General features: G+C 40.1%; 1 protein-coding gene across 4 annotated transcripts in view; it reads right to left on the bottom strand.

The window, feature by feature from the left end:
- Positions 1-16,955, bottom strand: part of SDK1 (sidekick cell adhesion molecule 1) — a 412,596-nt gene that overhangs the window by 125,986 nt on the left and 269,655 nt on the right. For all 4 annotated transcript variants that reach the window (XM_056336241.1, XM_056336245.1, XM_056336244.1 and 1 more), the window contains 4 exons: positions 16,595-16,762; positions 14,441-14,543; positions 13,132-13,308; positions 4,574-4,710 (listed from right to left, as the gene is read on the bottom strand). In XM_056336241.1, the coding sequence (XP_056192216.1) occupies positions 4,574-4,710; positions 13,132-13,308; positions 14,441-14,543; positions 16,595-16,762 (585 nt within the window). The remainder of the gene's footprint in view (positions 1-4,573; positions 4,711-13,131; positions 13,309-14,440; positions 14,544-16,594; positions 16,763-16,955) is intronic.

Here is a 16,955-nt window from a genome sequence, read left to right as displayed (position 1 = left end):
TCACTTGCTTGTCCCAGAAAGCCTGGAGGAGCTCCATAGTGACAAAAGACTTGCCAGGTCAAACTATTAAATAAGCCCCTGTTAGATTGAACAGACTGTGCTAATCCTTCATTTAATTTAAGCTGCCCAGAATGTACTCTGGGCTTTGCTTGCTTGCTCTTCCACCGAAATTGCTACTGGCTGAAAAACTTCCACGTTTAGCTATCGTCTTAAGGTTATTGGGCATTTTGAATTAACTCTGATTGCCTCTTCAAGTTAATTTATTAGAAACAAAGACTGTCACAGGCTACTCTCTAGTTTACAATGTGATTTTGAGGGTTTTAGAAATTACTTTTGTTCTGTCAAAATGTTTGGATGCACGTGTGATATGTTTAATAACACTGGTTACTCACCAAGAGGCATTTCTTCTGTATTTCCCTTTGTACTTTACAATTCATGCATTAATTGCAAATTTCTCAAAAGTCATTTCTAATTTGATATTACAGATTAGATCTATTGCAGAAAGCTGATTTTTGCAGGTTTGGAGTACATTTCCATCTCTTTCCTTCTCCAGAGGGTTTTGCATAGACGGTAGTATTAGAATTTGCTGTACTGCTGGAGTTTACTGAATTAATCTTTCAAATTTTCATGACAATCTGATTTGAAAAAAGTTCAAATAAAAATTAAGTGTCTCACCCTTCATTTGGTAGGGCTTCAGCAAGGTCTACCAATGGCCTGAGGAGTATCTTTTCACACAGTCATACATAGATCTGAGTAACAGTCATAATGAACAGCATAGTTTTACTTCCATTTTTGCAAAGATTTGTCAATGTGTTCAATTTCTATCATTTGAATATTCCTACCAAATTCAGGATGACAATTCGTAGGTTAAGTTAAGCACGTATAGATGCTTTTCATAGGAGCTTTTATTACATCCTCATTGGCACAACATGATGAATCTGAGTTATACCTTTATATCACACAGCACAGATATCCCAGATTTTCTCAGCAGGATCCTTTAAGTATTAATTCATTTATTCAATTAAAAAACTATTCAGAATATTTTTTCATTAACCCCTGAAATCTAAACTTCTTTGGAATAAGCTAAACATATCCCTTTCTAACTCCACAAAGATACTTCATTGGAATTCCTAGGTATATCACAACAGGGGCTAAACAGGTCATGAAACATCCAAACTTATATTAGTGCAAATGACAGCAATGCATGGTACTATTTATTTGAAAATCCTATTTCAAATTAAGGTTCACATTCCTGGCTCTGTGTGGGCAGGAATACTTAATGAATGTGTTTGTCTAGAACTGTGTTTTCCAAATTAGATTATAAATTTGCCCCCAAATGTTTAAGGCCATATGTCTCAAGTCACCCCTAGACAGAATCTACTGTGAATACTTGTAATGTGAGAATTATTGCATTGTGCCAAATACATTTTTTTTAAAAATTAGGTGACTAGAGTCGTTCATATTTCCAGCAATTTATGTGCACAATCTGCCACTGTTTTTTTCCTCTAATTAAAATAAGGTTTTAATATCTCTTTACTGAATTGGTATTAATGAAAAGGAGTTCTAATCTATGCCAGGTGGAGTGACACGCCTCTCTCTAACACAGCTAGTAATTAGTCCCCTGAAATTTACACTCATTATTTTGAACCCTCTTCAGCTATTTCTCAGAAACAGATACTGTTATTATGTATTCATTTATGGTACGTGCTTCAAAATGTACAATAGATCCTAAAGCTATTAGAAAATTATTCAAAGCAAAATAGCTAAAAACCCGAACAAAACTAGGCTGCATTTTGGCACCTGTAACTGCAAAGCACAACACATGTATTAAACCTCCACAGAACCAAGACAAAGTCTCCTGGGCAGCTTTGCTAACTGGAAAATAAATCATAATTCTCATGTCCCTGCCTAACCTTTACATGTATGAAAGCAAGTGGGGATGGGGATGCTGAGCATATTGCACTGTCGCTGACAGTGAAAGAGCTGATGAGACACAAGCAGATGAGCTCGTGGAAGGCATATGCCGACTCCTTGACAGTTGCTCTTTCTGCAGCACAAACAGGACCGACAGCAAACCTGAAAGGAAATTTTCTTTGAAAAGCAAAGAGAGATTCTGCACAGTCGTATCAGACAAAACTATACCTACACAAGATCAAGTGTCAGCTTTGTTCACAAACATCACTTGGGATGGGGGGGAACAAAGGAAAGGTGGTGTTTTCCGAAGGAGTAGGAGGTCTGCAGAAACTAGATATTAACCACACACTACTGAGATCAAAATAACTGAAAAACAAACACTTCCAGAAAAGAAAAACCAAAACAAGACAGTGACAATATGTAGACATTACAGTCAGCTTTCCAAACCAAAGTCACTGTTGACATTGTTCTACTATTCTGTTGGTACCTGCAAAGCTGAGCAGTAACATAAGAAATGAGAGAACACTGCAACAGTGGAATATTCAAGGGCTTAACTTCTTCTCTGTCCTACTTCTGAGTAACCATTCAGATGGTATATACGTAAAATCAAGGTAAACAAAGACAAAACCTGAAAGGACAGCAAGATCTAGAGTATTTCTGGGAGTTAAGATGCTCAATTCACAACAAACCCAGTCTGTGTTTGTTTTTTTGCAGCTGCAAGCTTGCTGAAGTACATATACCTATGATTTGTGATAACGAGACTCAGTGGTGGATTGCAATGCCATCAGCCAAAATTATTGGATCATTCACAGAGTGAGCAAGGGTTCACAGGATCCTGTGGAGTTCTGAGGGACTGTCTGCATGATTTCTGGAGAACTATTGTTGGCTTTTGCTGAACCTTCTACAAATTTCAGTGAACGAATTACAGCATTTTAAAACGATGGCACATTTACCCCATTCCTATACTAGAACAACTGCAAAGCACCTTTGCTAGAAAGGCACTTGAAGACCTTTCAAATTTCTCCTGGCACTGAGCAAGCTTGCCTTTTCTTTTAGTGACTCTTCCCAACCAACACAGCCAGCTGTGGACCCCAGTACATACGTTCTGCCCGCTCTGTGCTGTCTCTGCGTAAATACAGCTCTAGTACCTTTGCATCATGTTCCCAGGCTGGGGCTTTATTAGCTTGTCATTGTCAAAGCCACTGGGAAACATGAAACACAAGGGTAACGTCCTTGGGTGAAAGAATAGGTAAGGAAAAGCAAAAAGGCAGTTACTGGCCTGCTGTTGATAGCAGAAGAAGAAGAGAAGAGTAAAAATAAAAAAGAAGGTCACGATAAAAGGGTAGAGACAGAGCATGAGTGCAGAACACTGACTTTTCTCAGTCATTTGTTAAAAAAAGATCAGGAGTCTTGGCTTGAAAAGAACTGTTTTAAGGATAGCAGTCCTGGGCATGAATTGGGATTGCTGCTAGGATTAGAATACTGCACTTTGCTTAACAGATGTCAAGATCATCAGTTCTGGGACCGCCACATCTGAAAAGTTATGCACTCCAGCCTGCAAAGCAAAAGGGTTGTATGTGATCTGAAGCTCAAGTTTCATCTCAGGCTGTCTGTGTGGCAAAACAAAACGCCTCTAGATAATCAGAAATCAGGACTGTTTCACATTCAGTTATGCAGTGGCTAATTTCCACATGTCAGAAAAAGTGATGCTCTTAATTTTTTCATCAAGAATCAATTGTTGGGCTTGAATTTCCAGCTCCTAGGGTGATAGAGATTAGAAAATATTGCCAAGGTGACTGATTTCCATATAACCTCATCTTTCCATCAACTCCTAAAGAGGCATTAGCAATATCCCTGAATAACCTTGCAAACTGAGAGCCGCAAAGGACCAGACATACCGCATGACAAAATTGTCAGAAGTGGCAGTTCACGGTGGCCAGGTTTCTAACCCACAAATATTTGTGTATCTTACAGTTAAAGATCCTCAACCACCTAGCTAAAAGAAGGGTGTAAAAGGATGACCTAGGGAAAGATATCTGTGTATCTGACATGATGACCTAGGGAAAGATATCTGTGTATCTTACAGTTAAAGATCCTCAACCACCTAGCTAAAAGAAGGGTGTAAAATGATGACCTAGGGAAAGAGGAGAAAATACGAACCCATATACAGATAAAAGAGTAGCTCCTATTGACATCTAAGTTTGTTCCTCTGACAGACCATCAGTTCCTTATATTATAATCCTGCCTGCCTGCATTTTTCAGGTGAAATTTGGGCTCTGAATGCATCAAGGTATCTATGAAACCGGAGCAAAAGAAAACAATGGTAGGAAATAAAAACTGACTTCTGCTATTTTACAGGTGTTGAATAGAAGCACTGAGGAATGAGCTGTTGTGCCTCAAACCTGGCTGGCAAGGCTAGAGGTGGAACTAAGGCTTCCCTGTATAACAATTCCACAATCTCAGACCAGTTTTTGTTGTTTAACTCTTTCAACGTGTGAATAGATGAGTGCAAAACCCAGGGCTTCCCTTCCATGCACACTGCCTCTCATTTGGTAAACAACAGTAACACATTGTTAGTAGCTCTGGTAAAAGCTGAGTCTGAGAGAAGGCTCAATAATTAAGAGGAACATGAGGTTGAAACGTATTTGACTTTACTCACTGTTCTCAGAGAGCTCGACCATGTAGTACAGAACGGGGCTGTTTCCATCAAAGGGGCGCACCCAGGAGAGCATCACGCTGCGGCTGTACGAGGAATTTAGAGTGGCCAGAAGATTCTGAGGGGAATGAGGCAGCTCACTGTTAAGGAAAAGAGAAAGGGATTGAAAACAGCACAGAAAAATCAATCTGCATTTCATTCAGCTACAGTCTTGCAGGCAGTTAAAGGCACACGACATTTAGACTCGTATGATGATCGATATAAAACTACCAGCAGCTACTGTACAATTAAATAAATGAAAGACATCTCTGAATTCTTCACAATTTTATCCTATCTGGAAAAAAAAATAATTTATGCTGAAAGTCCCAAGGCTGATGCTTAGAACAGCTAATGGAAATGTTGCTAAGTGTGGAAAAAAGCCAATTTTCATACTGCTTTTGATTGAGACAAGTTGGCTAATAAATTTCCTCTCTCACTTTTTCTCCCTTCTTACGATGATGTCCTAGCAATGTGACAGCAGTAATACGTATAAACAGTAAAACACATGGGAGATATGATTTAACATGGAATTTTTCATACTCAAGGAAGCAGAAGACATTGACACTATCCATATAGAGCTACTAATCAAAATTACCATATGTATTCTTAGGCTACAGAACAGCTTGATTTACTCGCGGATTCAGGCTTATCCTGTCATGGGTAGAATCTTTCCTTCCTATAATAAGGATTTTTTTGGAAGCACCCAACCAGAAAATGTAGTGAAAATGCCTGCAGAAACCCCACGGAAATACAAAATGAAACATTAAAAAACAAAAATAAAACAGCAGCTCAATTAAAATGTGTAATTTCTCTACATAAAGGCAATTTGTGGAAAAACATTTCATTTGTACTCATTGGCTGAAAGTCGGAGGCTGCCTGGTGCAATGAGAAAACTCAATTCTGCTGCAAACCTTAAATGCTGATCTGTATTAAGTTAAAATAAACCCTTCAGCCATTACACTTGAGCCTGATTTCTGCTCCTTACTGTCCTGGTTCCTCAGGAGGACAAGGACCTCAGGGTGAAGGAAAAGCAAGGAGGGCCAGTTTTTACCCATTCCACCTATTGCTCCTCTGCAGGGAAGCTGAGGGGAGCCCTTCCTCAGCAAGCACCATGGATAATCCACTCTGGTCAGAGCAGGAGGCCACAGGGGTACTTCACATGCTTAATTTAAAAATGTAATAATTTCTGGTTGTCATGTATCATGCCACTGAAGGCTTACAGTTATTTAAAAACCTCAACTCCTTAGCCACTCACAGAAGTAAATACAGACTCTGGCTTTAAGCCAGAACAATAAATGTGTCCTGGCTTTTGGGTTCTACTAGAAGATTGAGGAACATATGGAGAGCCAGACAATAATCTCATTATTTTTTTGTTAAAACTGTGAATGCTTTTGTTTACATGTTTGTGACGACTACACACTGCAGCATTAGCACCAAGACAAAAGGTTGCTGGGAGAGCTGAAGACTGATCAGAACAACACACAGATAATGGGACAGCACAAGCGGGGGACGCTCACCTGCCCACCCCTCACCAGGCTGGAAGGGTCCACGCTTCCCAAGCCTAAACCTAAACCTCAAAGCCTGGTCTCGTTTGACTTTAAATGCCTAACCACATTAGCAGCAAGGTGACCCCAGGCTCTTTCTGTAGTAAACACGGAATGACACCTCACGGTGTGATCCAGAACTTAACTTCATTAAATCACTTGCTCAAGATGCCTTGATTACGAGGAGTTTAGGCTGGCTATGTTCTCACTTAGACCTGGGCATGGACCAACCAAGCTCCAGACTTCTGCTGCACAGACAGCTAAGACGTGGTCACTCCTGGGCTAGAAAAAACATCAGGCACAGGGAAGCATATGAACAGGTCCAATGGAAGCAGATTTTGAACAGGGCACCGAAAAATTTGGGATAAAAAAGTTTAGGGAATAGAAGAACCTGGAAACAAAGTAGGAGGGCAGCTGGTCTGCAATGCAAAATGGCAGAGCAAGCCTGTCATTTGGAAAGTGCGGCGTGGGGATTTAAGATATGGCCATTTACACAGGGACTACAGGAGCGTGCTACTTAATTTTGAATGAAACATTAAATTATAATAAACATTAAACCTCCACTACAATTTATCATTATGTCCTAAGCAAGCTGGTTGGAAAAGCGCTTTCGTGATTAAGCTGACAACGGAAATTACTGAAGGAAAGAGAGTGAAATGTCTTGTGGCATGGCTCACAGAGGTCCCAGTTTCTATTTTGTTTTATCATCAAGCCTTGTGGGGAAGAGCTTGGAGATGGGCTGTAGCTTCAGCCTAATCCAGGAGATGATGGTCACGCAGGGAGCAATGTAGGAGGGGTGGCAGAGGGGGAGCTCACAGCAAACTTATCCCCATGTAACAACTCTTCTGGGAACTAAGCAAACGCTCCTGGTATATATTGAGGATATTTTCAGGGGGTGCATTTACTAACCTTGTTTCCCCATACGTTCAGAAGGACTGAATTAACAGTTCATTTGAGGACAGAGGCTATATCACTAGGAAAGGCTTTGCAGCTCAGTCTCTTTTTCTTGGTGTATGAGTCTCAGAAGGCTTTTGGAAAAGAGAGGACATTCCCTTTTTCATGTTTTTTTAAAGCACAAACTGAGTTCAAACATGGGTTTTGGTTTTTGCTTTCTTTTTTTTTTTTTCCTTAGGATTTGGGTTTAATTGGTTATTCGCTTAGATTGACACAAACTGGTGATCAGTCAGCCGTGTGAAGGAAACAGGCACTTTCTGTTCAGACAGAGGTTGAGCAGTGGGAGCTGCAGCAGCCATCCAGTACACCTATCTCCACTAATATCATATTCCTTAGCCATATGTGTCCACACCGAACAGCAACAGATGGCGCTTACAGATTTAAATCCCTCAAGGTGAACATAACAAGTGCCTAAGAAACACACCTGGACAGAAATAAATATTTAAAACTACAAAGACAAAGCACAGAAGTGTACTTCTCTGTTTGTAGTATACAAAAGCAGAGATTAATAAATAGTAATTCTTACTTTACCAAGCACTTACACTTTCTCTCCCTCTCATTTGCTACCACATACTGTGTGGAAGCAGTGACAAATGAGACCTATACCACCATCATGAATATTCATGTTCCCAAAAGAGATCATTGCTGCTTTTTTTCCTACAAGAGAATTACTTTTCCTTGCTGCTAACATCCAAGACATCATTGCACGGAATGGTAATTCCAACCGCTCTTCAGGATGAGAAGGACCTCGGACTAGAACTACCCAGCTTCTGATAGAGCAAGAAAGTAGATGAAGTTTAGGACAATAACACACAGGCACGGGACAGCCCTTGATTGGAATTGGAAGTTTAATTCCAGCATTATTATTATTTTTCTTTTGTTGACTGAAGCCCCAAACAAGAAATATATGAAGGTTTTTCCATATAGAATATCTTAAGACCTCACTACTCTACTGCTGAAGAGTTGTATGGACACAACTTTTCCATAACTTTCTTTGTACGATAGCAAAGTATGTCTATGAACACTTTTAAATCTGTAATTGATAGATAAGCCCAGGGTTAATGGCATAACCACCAAGGTGACCTGAAGGGACTCTGACAAAGCAATTAAAACAGCAGATTTGCAAGAAAAGAACTTGAAGCCACTGTGACAATCTGGGAGAGAAATACTAGCTAGTTGCAGATGATACATGTTCAAAACAGAAACCCTAATGTTTTGAGTCAGCTCATCACTGCCAGAGGGCAGCTGAAAAATTCACTCAGCAAACACACAGAGTGTTTCGTAAAATTAGCTAAAAGCAGACTATTTGCTGAGGGAAATAAACCAGACACGGTTTGGAGAGATTTCTGAGAAAAATGGTCCAACAGCAGGTAATTAGAGAGACTGTGACTGAAGAGGGGATTACTAAAAAGGCAAGGGAGATTAAACAAGTTTTCTTGTCAGTTTATAAAAAAGCCCTGCTCCTATTTCATAAATTATTTCCTAAATCAGGTCCACCATACAAGTCTAACTTGGAGCAGGTGGTTCATCTGCTAGACCTGATAACGTGGTAAAAAGTTGAGCCTAGCCAAGCACTCAGCCCTGATGGCTTTGCTCATAAAAGTTTATAATGTTTTAAATTAAAAAATGTATCATCTGTTCCTCAAGACTTTCCAGTTTTTCTTGCAAAAGAATCCTCTTCTGTTTCTAAACATAGGAAGGACTCTCGCAAGGCATCCATGAGTTCTGAGGCTTTTTGTCTCTCGTAGGCCTGTAACGAGGTGGATTTTTGAAATTAAAGTCTTGCCAAGTCCCAAAGCGCACAGATTTATTTCCCATTTCATTTTGGTGGTCAGCACAAGCTCAAATCTACAGATAACTTGGGAAAGGCTTTTGAATTTTATTCTTTATTTTGCTAAAAACACCTACATTTCTGATACACCTTCAATGACGAACAGACACAATTGTATTTCCCAGTGTATTTCTGGGAAGTATTTCTCTTCTGAGTATCAAGTATGTTTAGACTCAGCAGTGAACCTTACTTCTTGGATGACATCTCAACATAGAGCTTGGAATAATAAACAGAAGCTTTCTTTCTAACGAGGAAGGAATAATATATTTTCAAGTTTGACATCCTTCCTGTTTTCACTCCCTACAGAAAGGAAAAGAGATGGGCTATTAGAACTGAGGAATATGGGATCCACATGAAGGTAATTTTGTAATGAGGCATGATTTTGATTTGTTACTCTGCATTGGTCTTGCTGATTTTATTTTTAGCAATCAAGCTATTTTTTCATGGGATATATTGGGAAGAAATTGGAAAAAGTAGCGATTACAAATACTCTAGTACAAAGGGTATCAAAATTCACGTATAAATGAATGATAAAGGCGATACTGTGCATTCTTGGCAACCCACTGGGGTTTATTGTAAGTGGTTAGCTCCCCTCTTCTGCTTTTGAAGATGACAGAACAATAGTATTTCTTTCTCTGGTGAAAAAGAACTGAAAGAAGATGAACTTGCTGCCAGGAATAAATTGTCTATTTTTGTATTACATTGTCCTCCCCATATTTTTGCATAGACAAAGAGCCTAAAAGATTTTACTATATGTTGTGACATAACAGAGGCTTGTACAGGGCTTTGATTTTCCAACAATGCAGCATTACCATACTTTTCGGTCATGTTCATACAACAAAGAGGTTCTTTAGTATGGACTGCAGACAGGCAGATATTGAGCAGCAGCTATTATCAGGCATAGATAACGGTAATTCTGCATATTTTATATATACTGAGAACCCTCAGGATACTTTGAGCTGGAATCAGCAGACTTTCCCGTCAGGTGAGTGATACATTTTGATAACTCAGCTCATGCAGCTTTAGGAACAAACGTTTTTCCCTCTACACGTATTTCAGTATGGCATTTACAGGACTATAAAAGTAAAGCTAAATGAAGCTGGGATGTTTCATAACATATAATTATTTTCAGGATCAAATTGTATGACTTGCAGGAATGCAAGAGAAGCACAAGCTCGTCATCAAAAGACCTGCAAATGTTTCTGTATTTGCAGTCAAGAAACTCTGCTAGAAGAAAAAAAAAAGTAAAAAATTAAAATCCATGTCTTGCAGAAGAGGAACATCACTTGAAAATGTTTTACCTCGTGCAAACCAGATCAAGTGATGTACATGAAGAATAAACATATTTAGAGGGAAGACAAATGAATGACTAGAGTATCTTGACTAGCAATTAGTTTCTGTGCCCAAGTACCATCAGTGCAAAATTGATGAGCAAGGTAACCTTTGGCTGCACTTTAGCAAGTCCTTCATTAGTTTTCTGGCTTTCCTTTTCAAATATTTTTTTTCTTCATAGACATGGTGAGATAAATGATCCATCCTGCTTGCACCACCAATGCATACCATGCTGCGCTATCAGCGCATGCTCTTCTAGCAAGAAACAGTACCTTTTCCCCCAAGCCTGTCGTCCAACAAGGGAAGACAAAGGAAGAAAAAGTTTTCTTTCCTTCTTTTCAGATTAGAAAACCAGACCACTCAGAGATTAAATAACTGAAGGTCACCCTGAAGGTCAATGCTTTTGAATTGAATCAGTTTGAATAGAAATCAGTAACAAACTTATTTGTGCCTTTGGAAATTTCTCTTGACATGCCTAAAGGTAGAGGAGGGATATGCTGGTTCTTGGGGGAAAAAAAAGGTGGTGAGACAATTGGAGTTGTCAGATAAAGCGAGGTAGGCTACAATATTGTCTGTTGGTAGCCTGCTCCAGTCTGTAATCTGTTGAGAGGCCTCCTCTGAACATTTGTCTGACATTAGTGCTACTCAAGGCACTGAAGTGTAAGTGCTCATCGATGGAAATGTACATGCCCTGTTTGTTAATGTTCTGCACAAGAGAATTATCTGGGAGAACAGGGAATGTTATAGATCTGTCATTCGTATACAAGCTAGAATTTAATTTAGGCTTTACTTCAGACGTTTCCTTTCCACATATTTTCTTCTTCATTTCACTTCTGTTGTATCATGTATCTCTATTTCTCACAGATTTGTGCTGCTGAGCCAAACGATAATGATGAAAGCTGCAAAGGAATGCAATGTTCTCTGCCATTATTGCACTACCTGCAGCACTACTTTGAAATAAAATGTCACAATTCAAGGTATGATTGAATGACTTATCAGTTACTGAAGTCCTCCAGAAGAGTGGGTCTGATATATTTCTTTAATTCCTCCAGGAAAAACAGGTGATGGGCGATGACCAGCAGAACATCGGAGGAAGTGAAGATACAGGATTAAGAGCCAGCCCCAGTGCGTGGAGAGCCAGCCAACACAACTGGAATGAGCTGGGGTTCAATATAGTAGCAGTATATTTTGAATTGTCTTCTGCTCTTGGACTCAAACCAGCAGTAAAACGCACTCTGGGAGGAGAGCTGAGGAGTGCTTAATTAGAGAAAGAATGTATGACCACTCTCTGAAAATGGGCATCTGATCTAGCCTTGGCACTGTCAGAATAATGCTGCATCAAACAGCCCTCTGCACAGCAAATCTCAGAGGCAAACTCATTACACTGCCAACAGCAGAAGTTGCCATCTTCTCAGAGAGATCAGGCATGACCAGCAAAACCAGATGCAATTTTAGTTAAATTAAAGCATGTGGCACTACTCAAATAAATAAAACCCAAGAAGTCTATGTAAAACATTACCTTCTTATTCATTTGGTCTGCTCCACACGTGTACCAAACTCACGGTTGTTGCTTTTAGTCATAAAAATAAAATGGAAGTACACTTCACCCCAGTGGAAAGACAGAAATAGAAAATATGGAACCCCGTAATGACATTTTTATAATCCTTTTTCAGAATTGAACTGTACTTTAAAGATTTTCTTGGTTTTATTTTTGAAGATCCTTAGGAATAAAGAAAGGTATACATAAAACTATTTTTCCCCTGGAAAAGTACATATAAAGAGAATGCAGGAGTAAGCAATGTCTGTCCAGGGACCAGCTATTCTGATGTAAGTTTAACAAAGAAAAAAAAAATACTAAAAGGAGGAAAACATTTTCTTATAACCTTGACATCATAGCGCAGCACCTGGGCTTTTTCAGAGCGCCCTACAGCACAGATGACAGGGTTCAGGTTGGAAGGGACCTCAGGAGGTCTCTAGTCCAACCTCCTGCCGACAGCAGGGTCAGCCATGAGATCAGACCAGTTTATTCAGCCTGGTCTTGAAAACTGGAGACAGTACTCTGGATGTAGACTAACCAGTGTCAAATAAAAGGGGATAATCATGGCCATCAATCTACCATGCTGGTGTTACCATAGCCCAGGATGCTGTCAGCCTGTTTTGCTGCCAGAGCACACAGCTGGCTCATGTTCAGCTGCCACCTACCAATATCCCCAGGTTCTTTCCAGCAGAACTGCCACCAGCCAGCCACTGCCCAGGCTATACTACTGCAAAAGGTTATTCCTCCCCAGATACAGATGTTGCGTTTGTTTTCTAGAATTTCATAAGGGTCCTGCTGGCCCATTTCTCAGCCTAAGTTCCTCTGAATGGTGCCCCTGCCCTCAAGTGTATCAACTGTCCCCCATCTATTTTGTGCCACCTAGAAACTTCATGAGCATGTACTCCAACATCTCCTCCAGATCACTGATAAGGATGCTGGACAGGGCATGTCCCATTTACAGTCCCCTGCAGTAGTCCACTTGTTACTGGCTTCAAGTGGGTTGCCATCTCTTAATCGTTATCCCCCGAGCTCTATCACCCAACCAGATGGGTATCTACACGTAGTGGTTCAGACAGATGCAGTTACTTGGAAGTAACTTCCAAGGCTCCAGTTAATGGAGGCCCCAGCAGCATGGCAGTATGCAAAAGGGAGGACATTTCAAGGCAGTTTAATTAGGAATGAACCAGGCTTATTTGCCTTTCAAAAACCTCCACACCAAAAATCAAACTTACAGACTCTCCAGATCACTTAGAATGAAACGCCAGAGAAATGCCCAAGGGTATCTGAAACCAAGCGTAGTGTGTATTTCAGACGGAGTACTCACATCACTTCTAGTCGAGCCGTTCTGGAGTCATTTCCTCCAAAAGAAATGACCTCACAGGTATAGTCTCCGATATCACCTGACCATGTCTGGCTGATGAGGAGGGTTCCATCTTTCTCTACAGTGATCCTGGAACTGCTGGATGGATTTATTACAACACTGTCCTTCTTCCAAAGATACCTGAGTATTACAACGTTTCAGTTATTAATTACTCCTAAGAACTTCAAAACAGATTCAGTTGAACTGCGCTGTAAGTTATCAGCTTCTGTAACCAAACATTAAAAATGACAGGCCCCTACAGTTACTTTCAGGAGCAGGGCCTTTTAAAAAATTAAGTTTTAGATCTGTGATCGGAATGAGAAATGTAATTGCATACCAGATACTATATATTTAATAAACAGTACTTTATATTTTACATGGAAAAGGTGAAGTATTCATAAATGTCCAAGTTCTTAAGTTCACCTTCATCGGCATTTTAACCTAGAACGTCATATGTCATACTCTGCAATTAACAGCTGAGGTGTTGGCCCATCTCTGCTAAGACTGTAATGAGACTAGACTGCCATAATCAGTAACATCTTGAAACTGCTGTGGCAAGGTTTACTAGAGCTCAGCTATCACAACACACGCGTCAACACTCAACAGGGATATCTACAGCCCATAGTCTTACAGCTAAGTATCTCTACATGGCATTCTTACACCTGCATTTCTCTTTCCAAAGTTCTTTCCTCAGTTGACCCTTCTAGCACCTTCCAAACTGTTCCTTGCGTTTTCTTTTGCTCGTATTGCTTTCAGACTACATGAGTTTTCATGGCCAACGAGCATCCTCTAAGAGCTCTAGTGTAAATTTTAATAGTTAAGACAAATTCTGTCCTCCTTTATACAGTTGGAGCAGACTATAGCCCCAAGTTATTGAGTTGTTTCCAAGAACACAGGCATGCCTTGTGTGGCTTTCATGCACCCCAATGTAAACACTTCTGAAATCCTATTCCTTCTCTTTGGCTTTTACTCTCATTAAGTATCAGCTTCTGACAAGTTGGTTTTATTGATAGTGTATTAACCTTGACAGTAAAATCATGGAAGGCTATATTGAAGTCATGAAGTGGAACATAGCTCATTGTAAATAATACATAAGGCTGAAATAGAAGATGGGATTTATATGATTAATGATACAGTGTACAACCTTATAATGCAGTAATCAGGGGTCTGGTGTTAAAATCTGGGGTCCTGAAACTTTTCACCTAATGCTATTCATATAGCTTATAAAATTAAGCTGGGATAAACCACACAAATAAGAACTGACATCACCAACCTGATTGAAATTCTAGGATCATGAGTCGCTTCACATCGCAGAGTGGCTGTAGTTCCTTTGATCACAGTGCTGTCCTCAGGAGGCTGAACAATGAATGTGCGATCTGAAAGGAACACAAGCCATAGTTCAGGTGAAATTACAGCATTTTGACTTGGGTATTCACTCAGAGAGCAGGCAACTGAACATCTGTCACTCCAAGCAAGCGGGACGTTCTTCTTCAAGTCTCTGCGGTGAAAGCTCCCCTCCCTCTTAATGTCACCGCGTCAAGAAGAGGTAGTACGCTGTGGATGCAAGGAAGGAAAAGCAGTGAGGGCATGAGTCTGAGCCAGCAGTGACCTGGGTAGGAAGCGTGCTAAAGCTGTACTAACCCTCACCTGCCTGGTGGTAAGCGCCGACGGCAGCTCCCTAAGCCATAAAGCAGTAGGTATGTTCATAATATGTTATGAATGAACCCAAACATACACTGAGTCAGGAAACATGTCACACTGTTTGGAGCAGGGAAAACAAAAACACCACCAAAGAAAAATCTGTGCAAAGAGTACACTAGAAAAAAATACCCAGAAAGAGGAAAACTGAAATGGTACCCTACAATCTCATCAAATCCAGAAAAGAGGGTAGAGGAGGAGGAGCTTCTGGTAGCCTGAATTTTCCATAGAAGATAGATATGCTGTTTACTCAGATGTTTCAGAACATCTTTATTCAGGCACCTCCTGGAGACTTAGAACACAATAATTGCTGTAACTACAGCAACCAGATCCGGTGTGAAAGATCTCTATTATGCTTAACTCACGGTAGCAACAGCAGATAGCATCAGCTGAAGCAGGTAGACAGCTAGGATGAGTAGAGAAGATATGTGGATAATGTTAATCAGTCCCAAATCCCTACAGAGATAATCAGCGTCTACTGAGATACCTCATACATGCACAAGAAGGAACCATCAGCAAAATCAAAAGCTAATTCTAATAGCACAGAATTTTTAGCATTATTTCTGATGTACCTATGTATGCCTTCTAGCTTTATAATGGTGCTGTTGCTACACAAATATTAGGTTATATTCACTTTTCTTTTCCCTCTCCAGTGCAGTACAATGAGCAGGAACTATCTTTAATATGTATAAGAATCAAAAAAATTCAAAAATTATTAGGAAGGATCTCTTTTACTTGATCCATACACCTGAATATCATTCAGTTTACAACACCCTGATATGTCTAGCAACTCTATATTGTCAGTAATACAATGGCCATATGACACAAGTCCATTACATTTACTGTCAGTATTTTTTTTCAGGTATTCCCAGGTCCAGAAGGAAAAATGTTGCTGATTTAACTTACACAGTTTGGGGATTAACAAATGCCAAACATGCACCACACATCAGCAGCATAATCAGTACTTCAAGTACAGGAAAGGAGAGAAGGCCATGACATTTCTGTATTTATCATCATCGCCTTCATTGTTTTTAATTATTTTCAGTCCCAAATCAATGACCATTATTCTCTATTAGCAACGAAACCCATGTTACACTTAATTTTAACTCAGAAGTAACACAGGTGAACCTGTTGGATCAGACGCTCTTCCCCCACAGAACAAATGCTAAACCAGAGATCAAAAGCAAATGGTGAAGGACAAAATCATTTCATGAGTTGCCCTGTGCCGTGCCAATCTGTAGCATGAAGGCTGCTGTATTTGGTTTGGCTTCCAACAGTGCCCAGGGCCACAAAGAAGTACAAAGGTATGAGGAAAATCGTATCACTGTAACTGCAGCCCCAGCCCCAGTAACAGCACGGGCTGGTCTATACTGCCTGCAGACTCCTGGAAGCAGAAACCAACTGCAAATCGCCCCGTCTACAAGTTAAAAGGTCTGATTTGCAATGCAAGATTGGCCAAGGCAAAACCTGAGTAAAATCGTAATTGTGACTGAGCCTCTATTTAAATACACTTCCTTGCACAAAATAGAAAACTATATACGCATAATTTTATAAACAAAAAGGGTATTTGTGATAGGTTTCCTAAAATAGATACATTATTCCTATTAAATCATACAAGTATCTCTATTAACTAGAAAAGCCTAATTACTTATGAAAATTTCCTGAGCATACAACAAAAATTGATTAATACTTGATTAAAGTTAGACTTTAAACAAAGCGTTATCCTTACTCCACACTGTCAGCATCACAAAAGCGTTCAGAGCTCCTTCAGAGTTGACTGCACAGCAAGTATAATTGCCGGCATCCTGAAGGAAAACGGGTGTTATCTGGAGCCCTCCAGATTCAAGAAGAATGAACCGAGGAATCTGAACGGAGCCACTGGCTAAGATCTGGTTTCCTGAAACACAGAAGGGAAGAACAGCATGATTAGTGTCACGTAGACTGCACGGATTAAGCGCTGCAATTCTAGTTCTTCCAAAAGACTATTACAGCCTATTCAGGCCACTGGCTCACAACAGCCCCACAACAAGCCCACTGCTCGCAGAAGCGAGGAAATGAAGAAATATGCACTAAATGACGCTACAGCATCT

Source organism: Falco biarmicus, chromosome 4 (genome assembly GCF_023638135.1).
Source record: "Falco biarmicus isolate bFalBia1 chromosome 4, bFalBia1.pri, whole genome shotgun sequence".
NCBI classification, from domain to species: Eukaryota; Metazoa; Chordata; class Aves; order Falconiformes; family Falconidae; genus Falco; species Falco biarmicus.
This window is presented reverse-complemented; position numbering and strand designations above follow the sequence as displayed.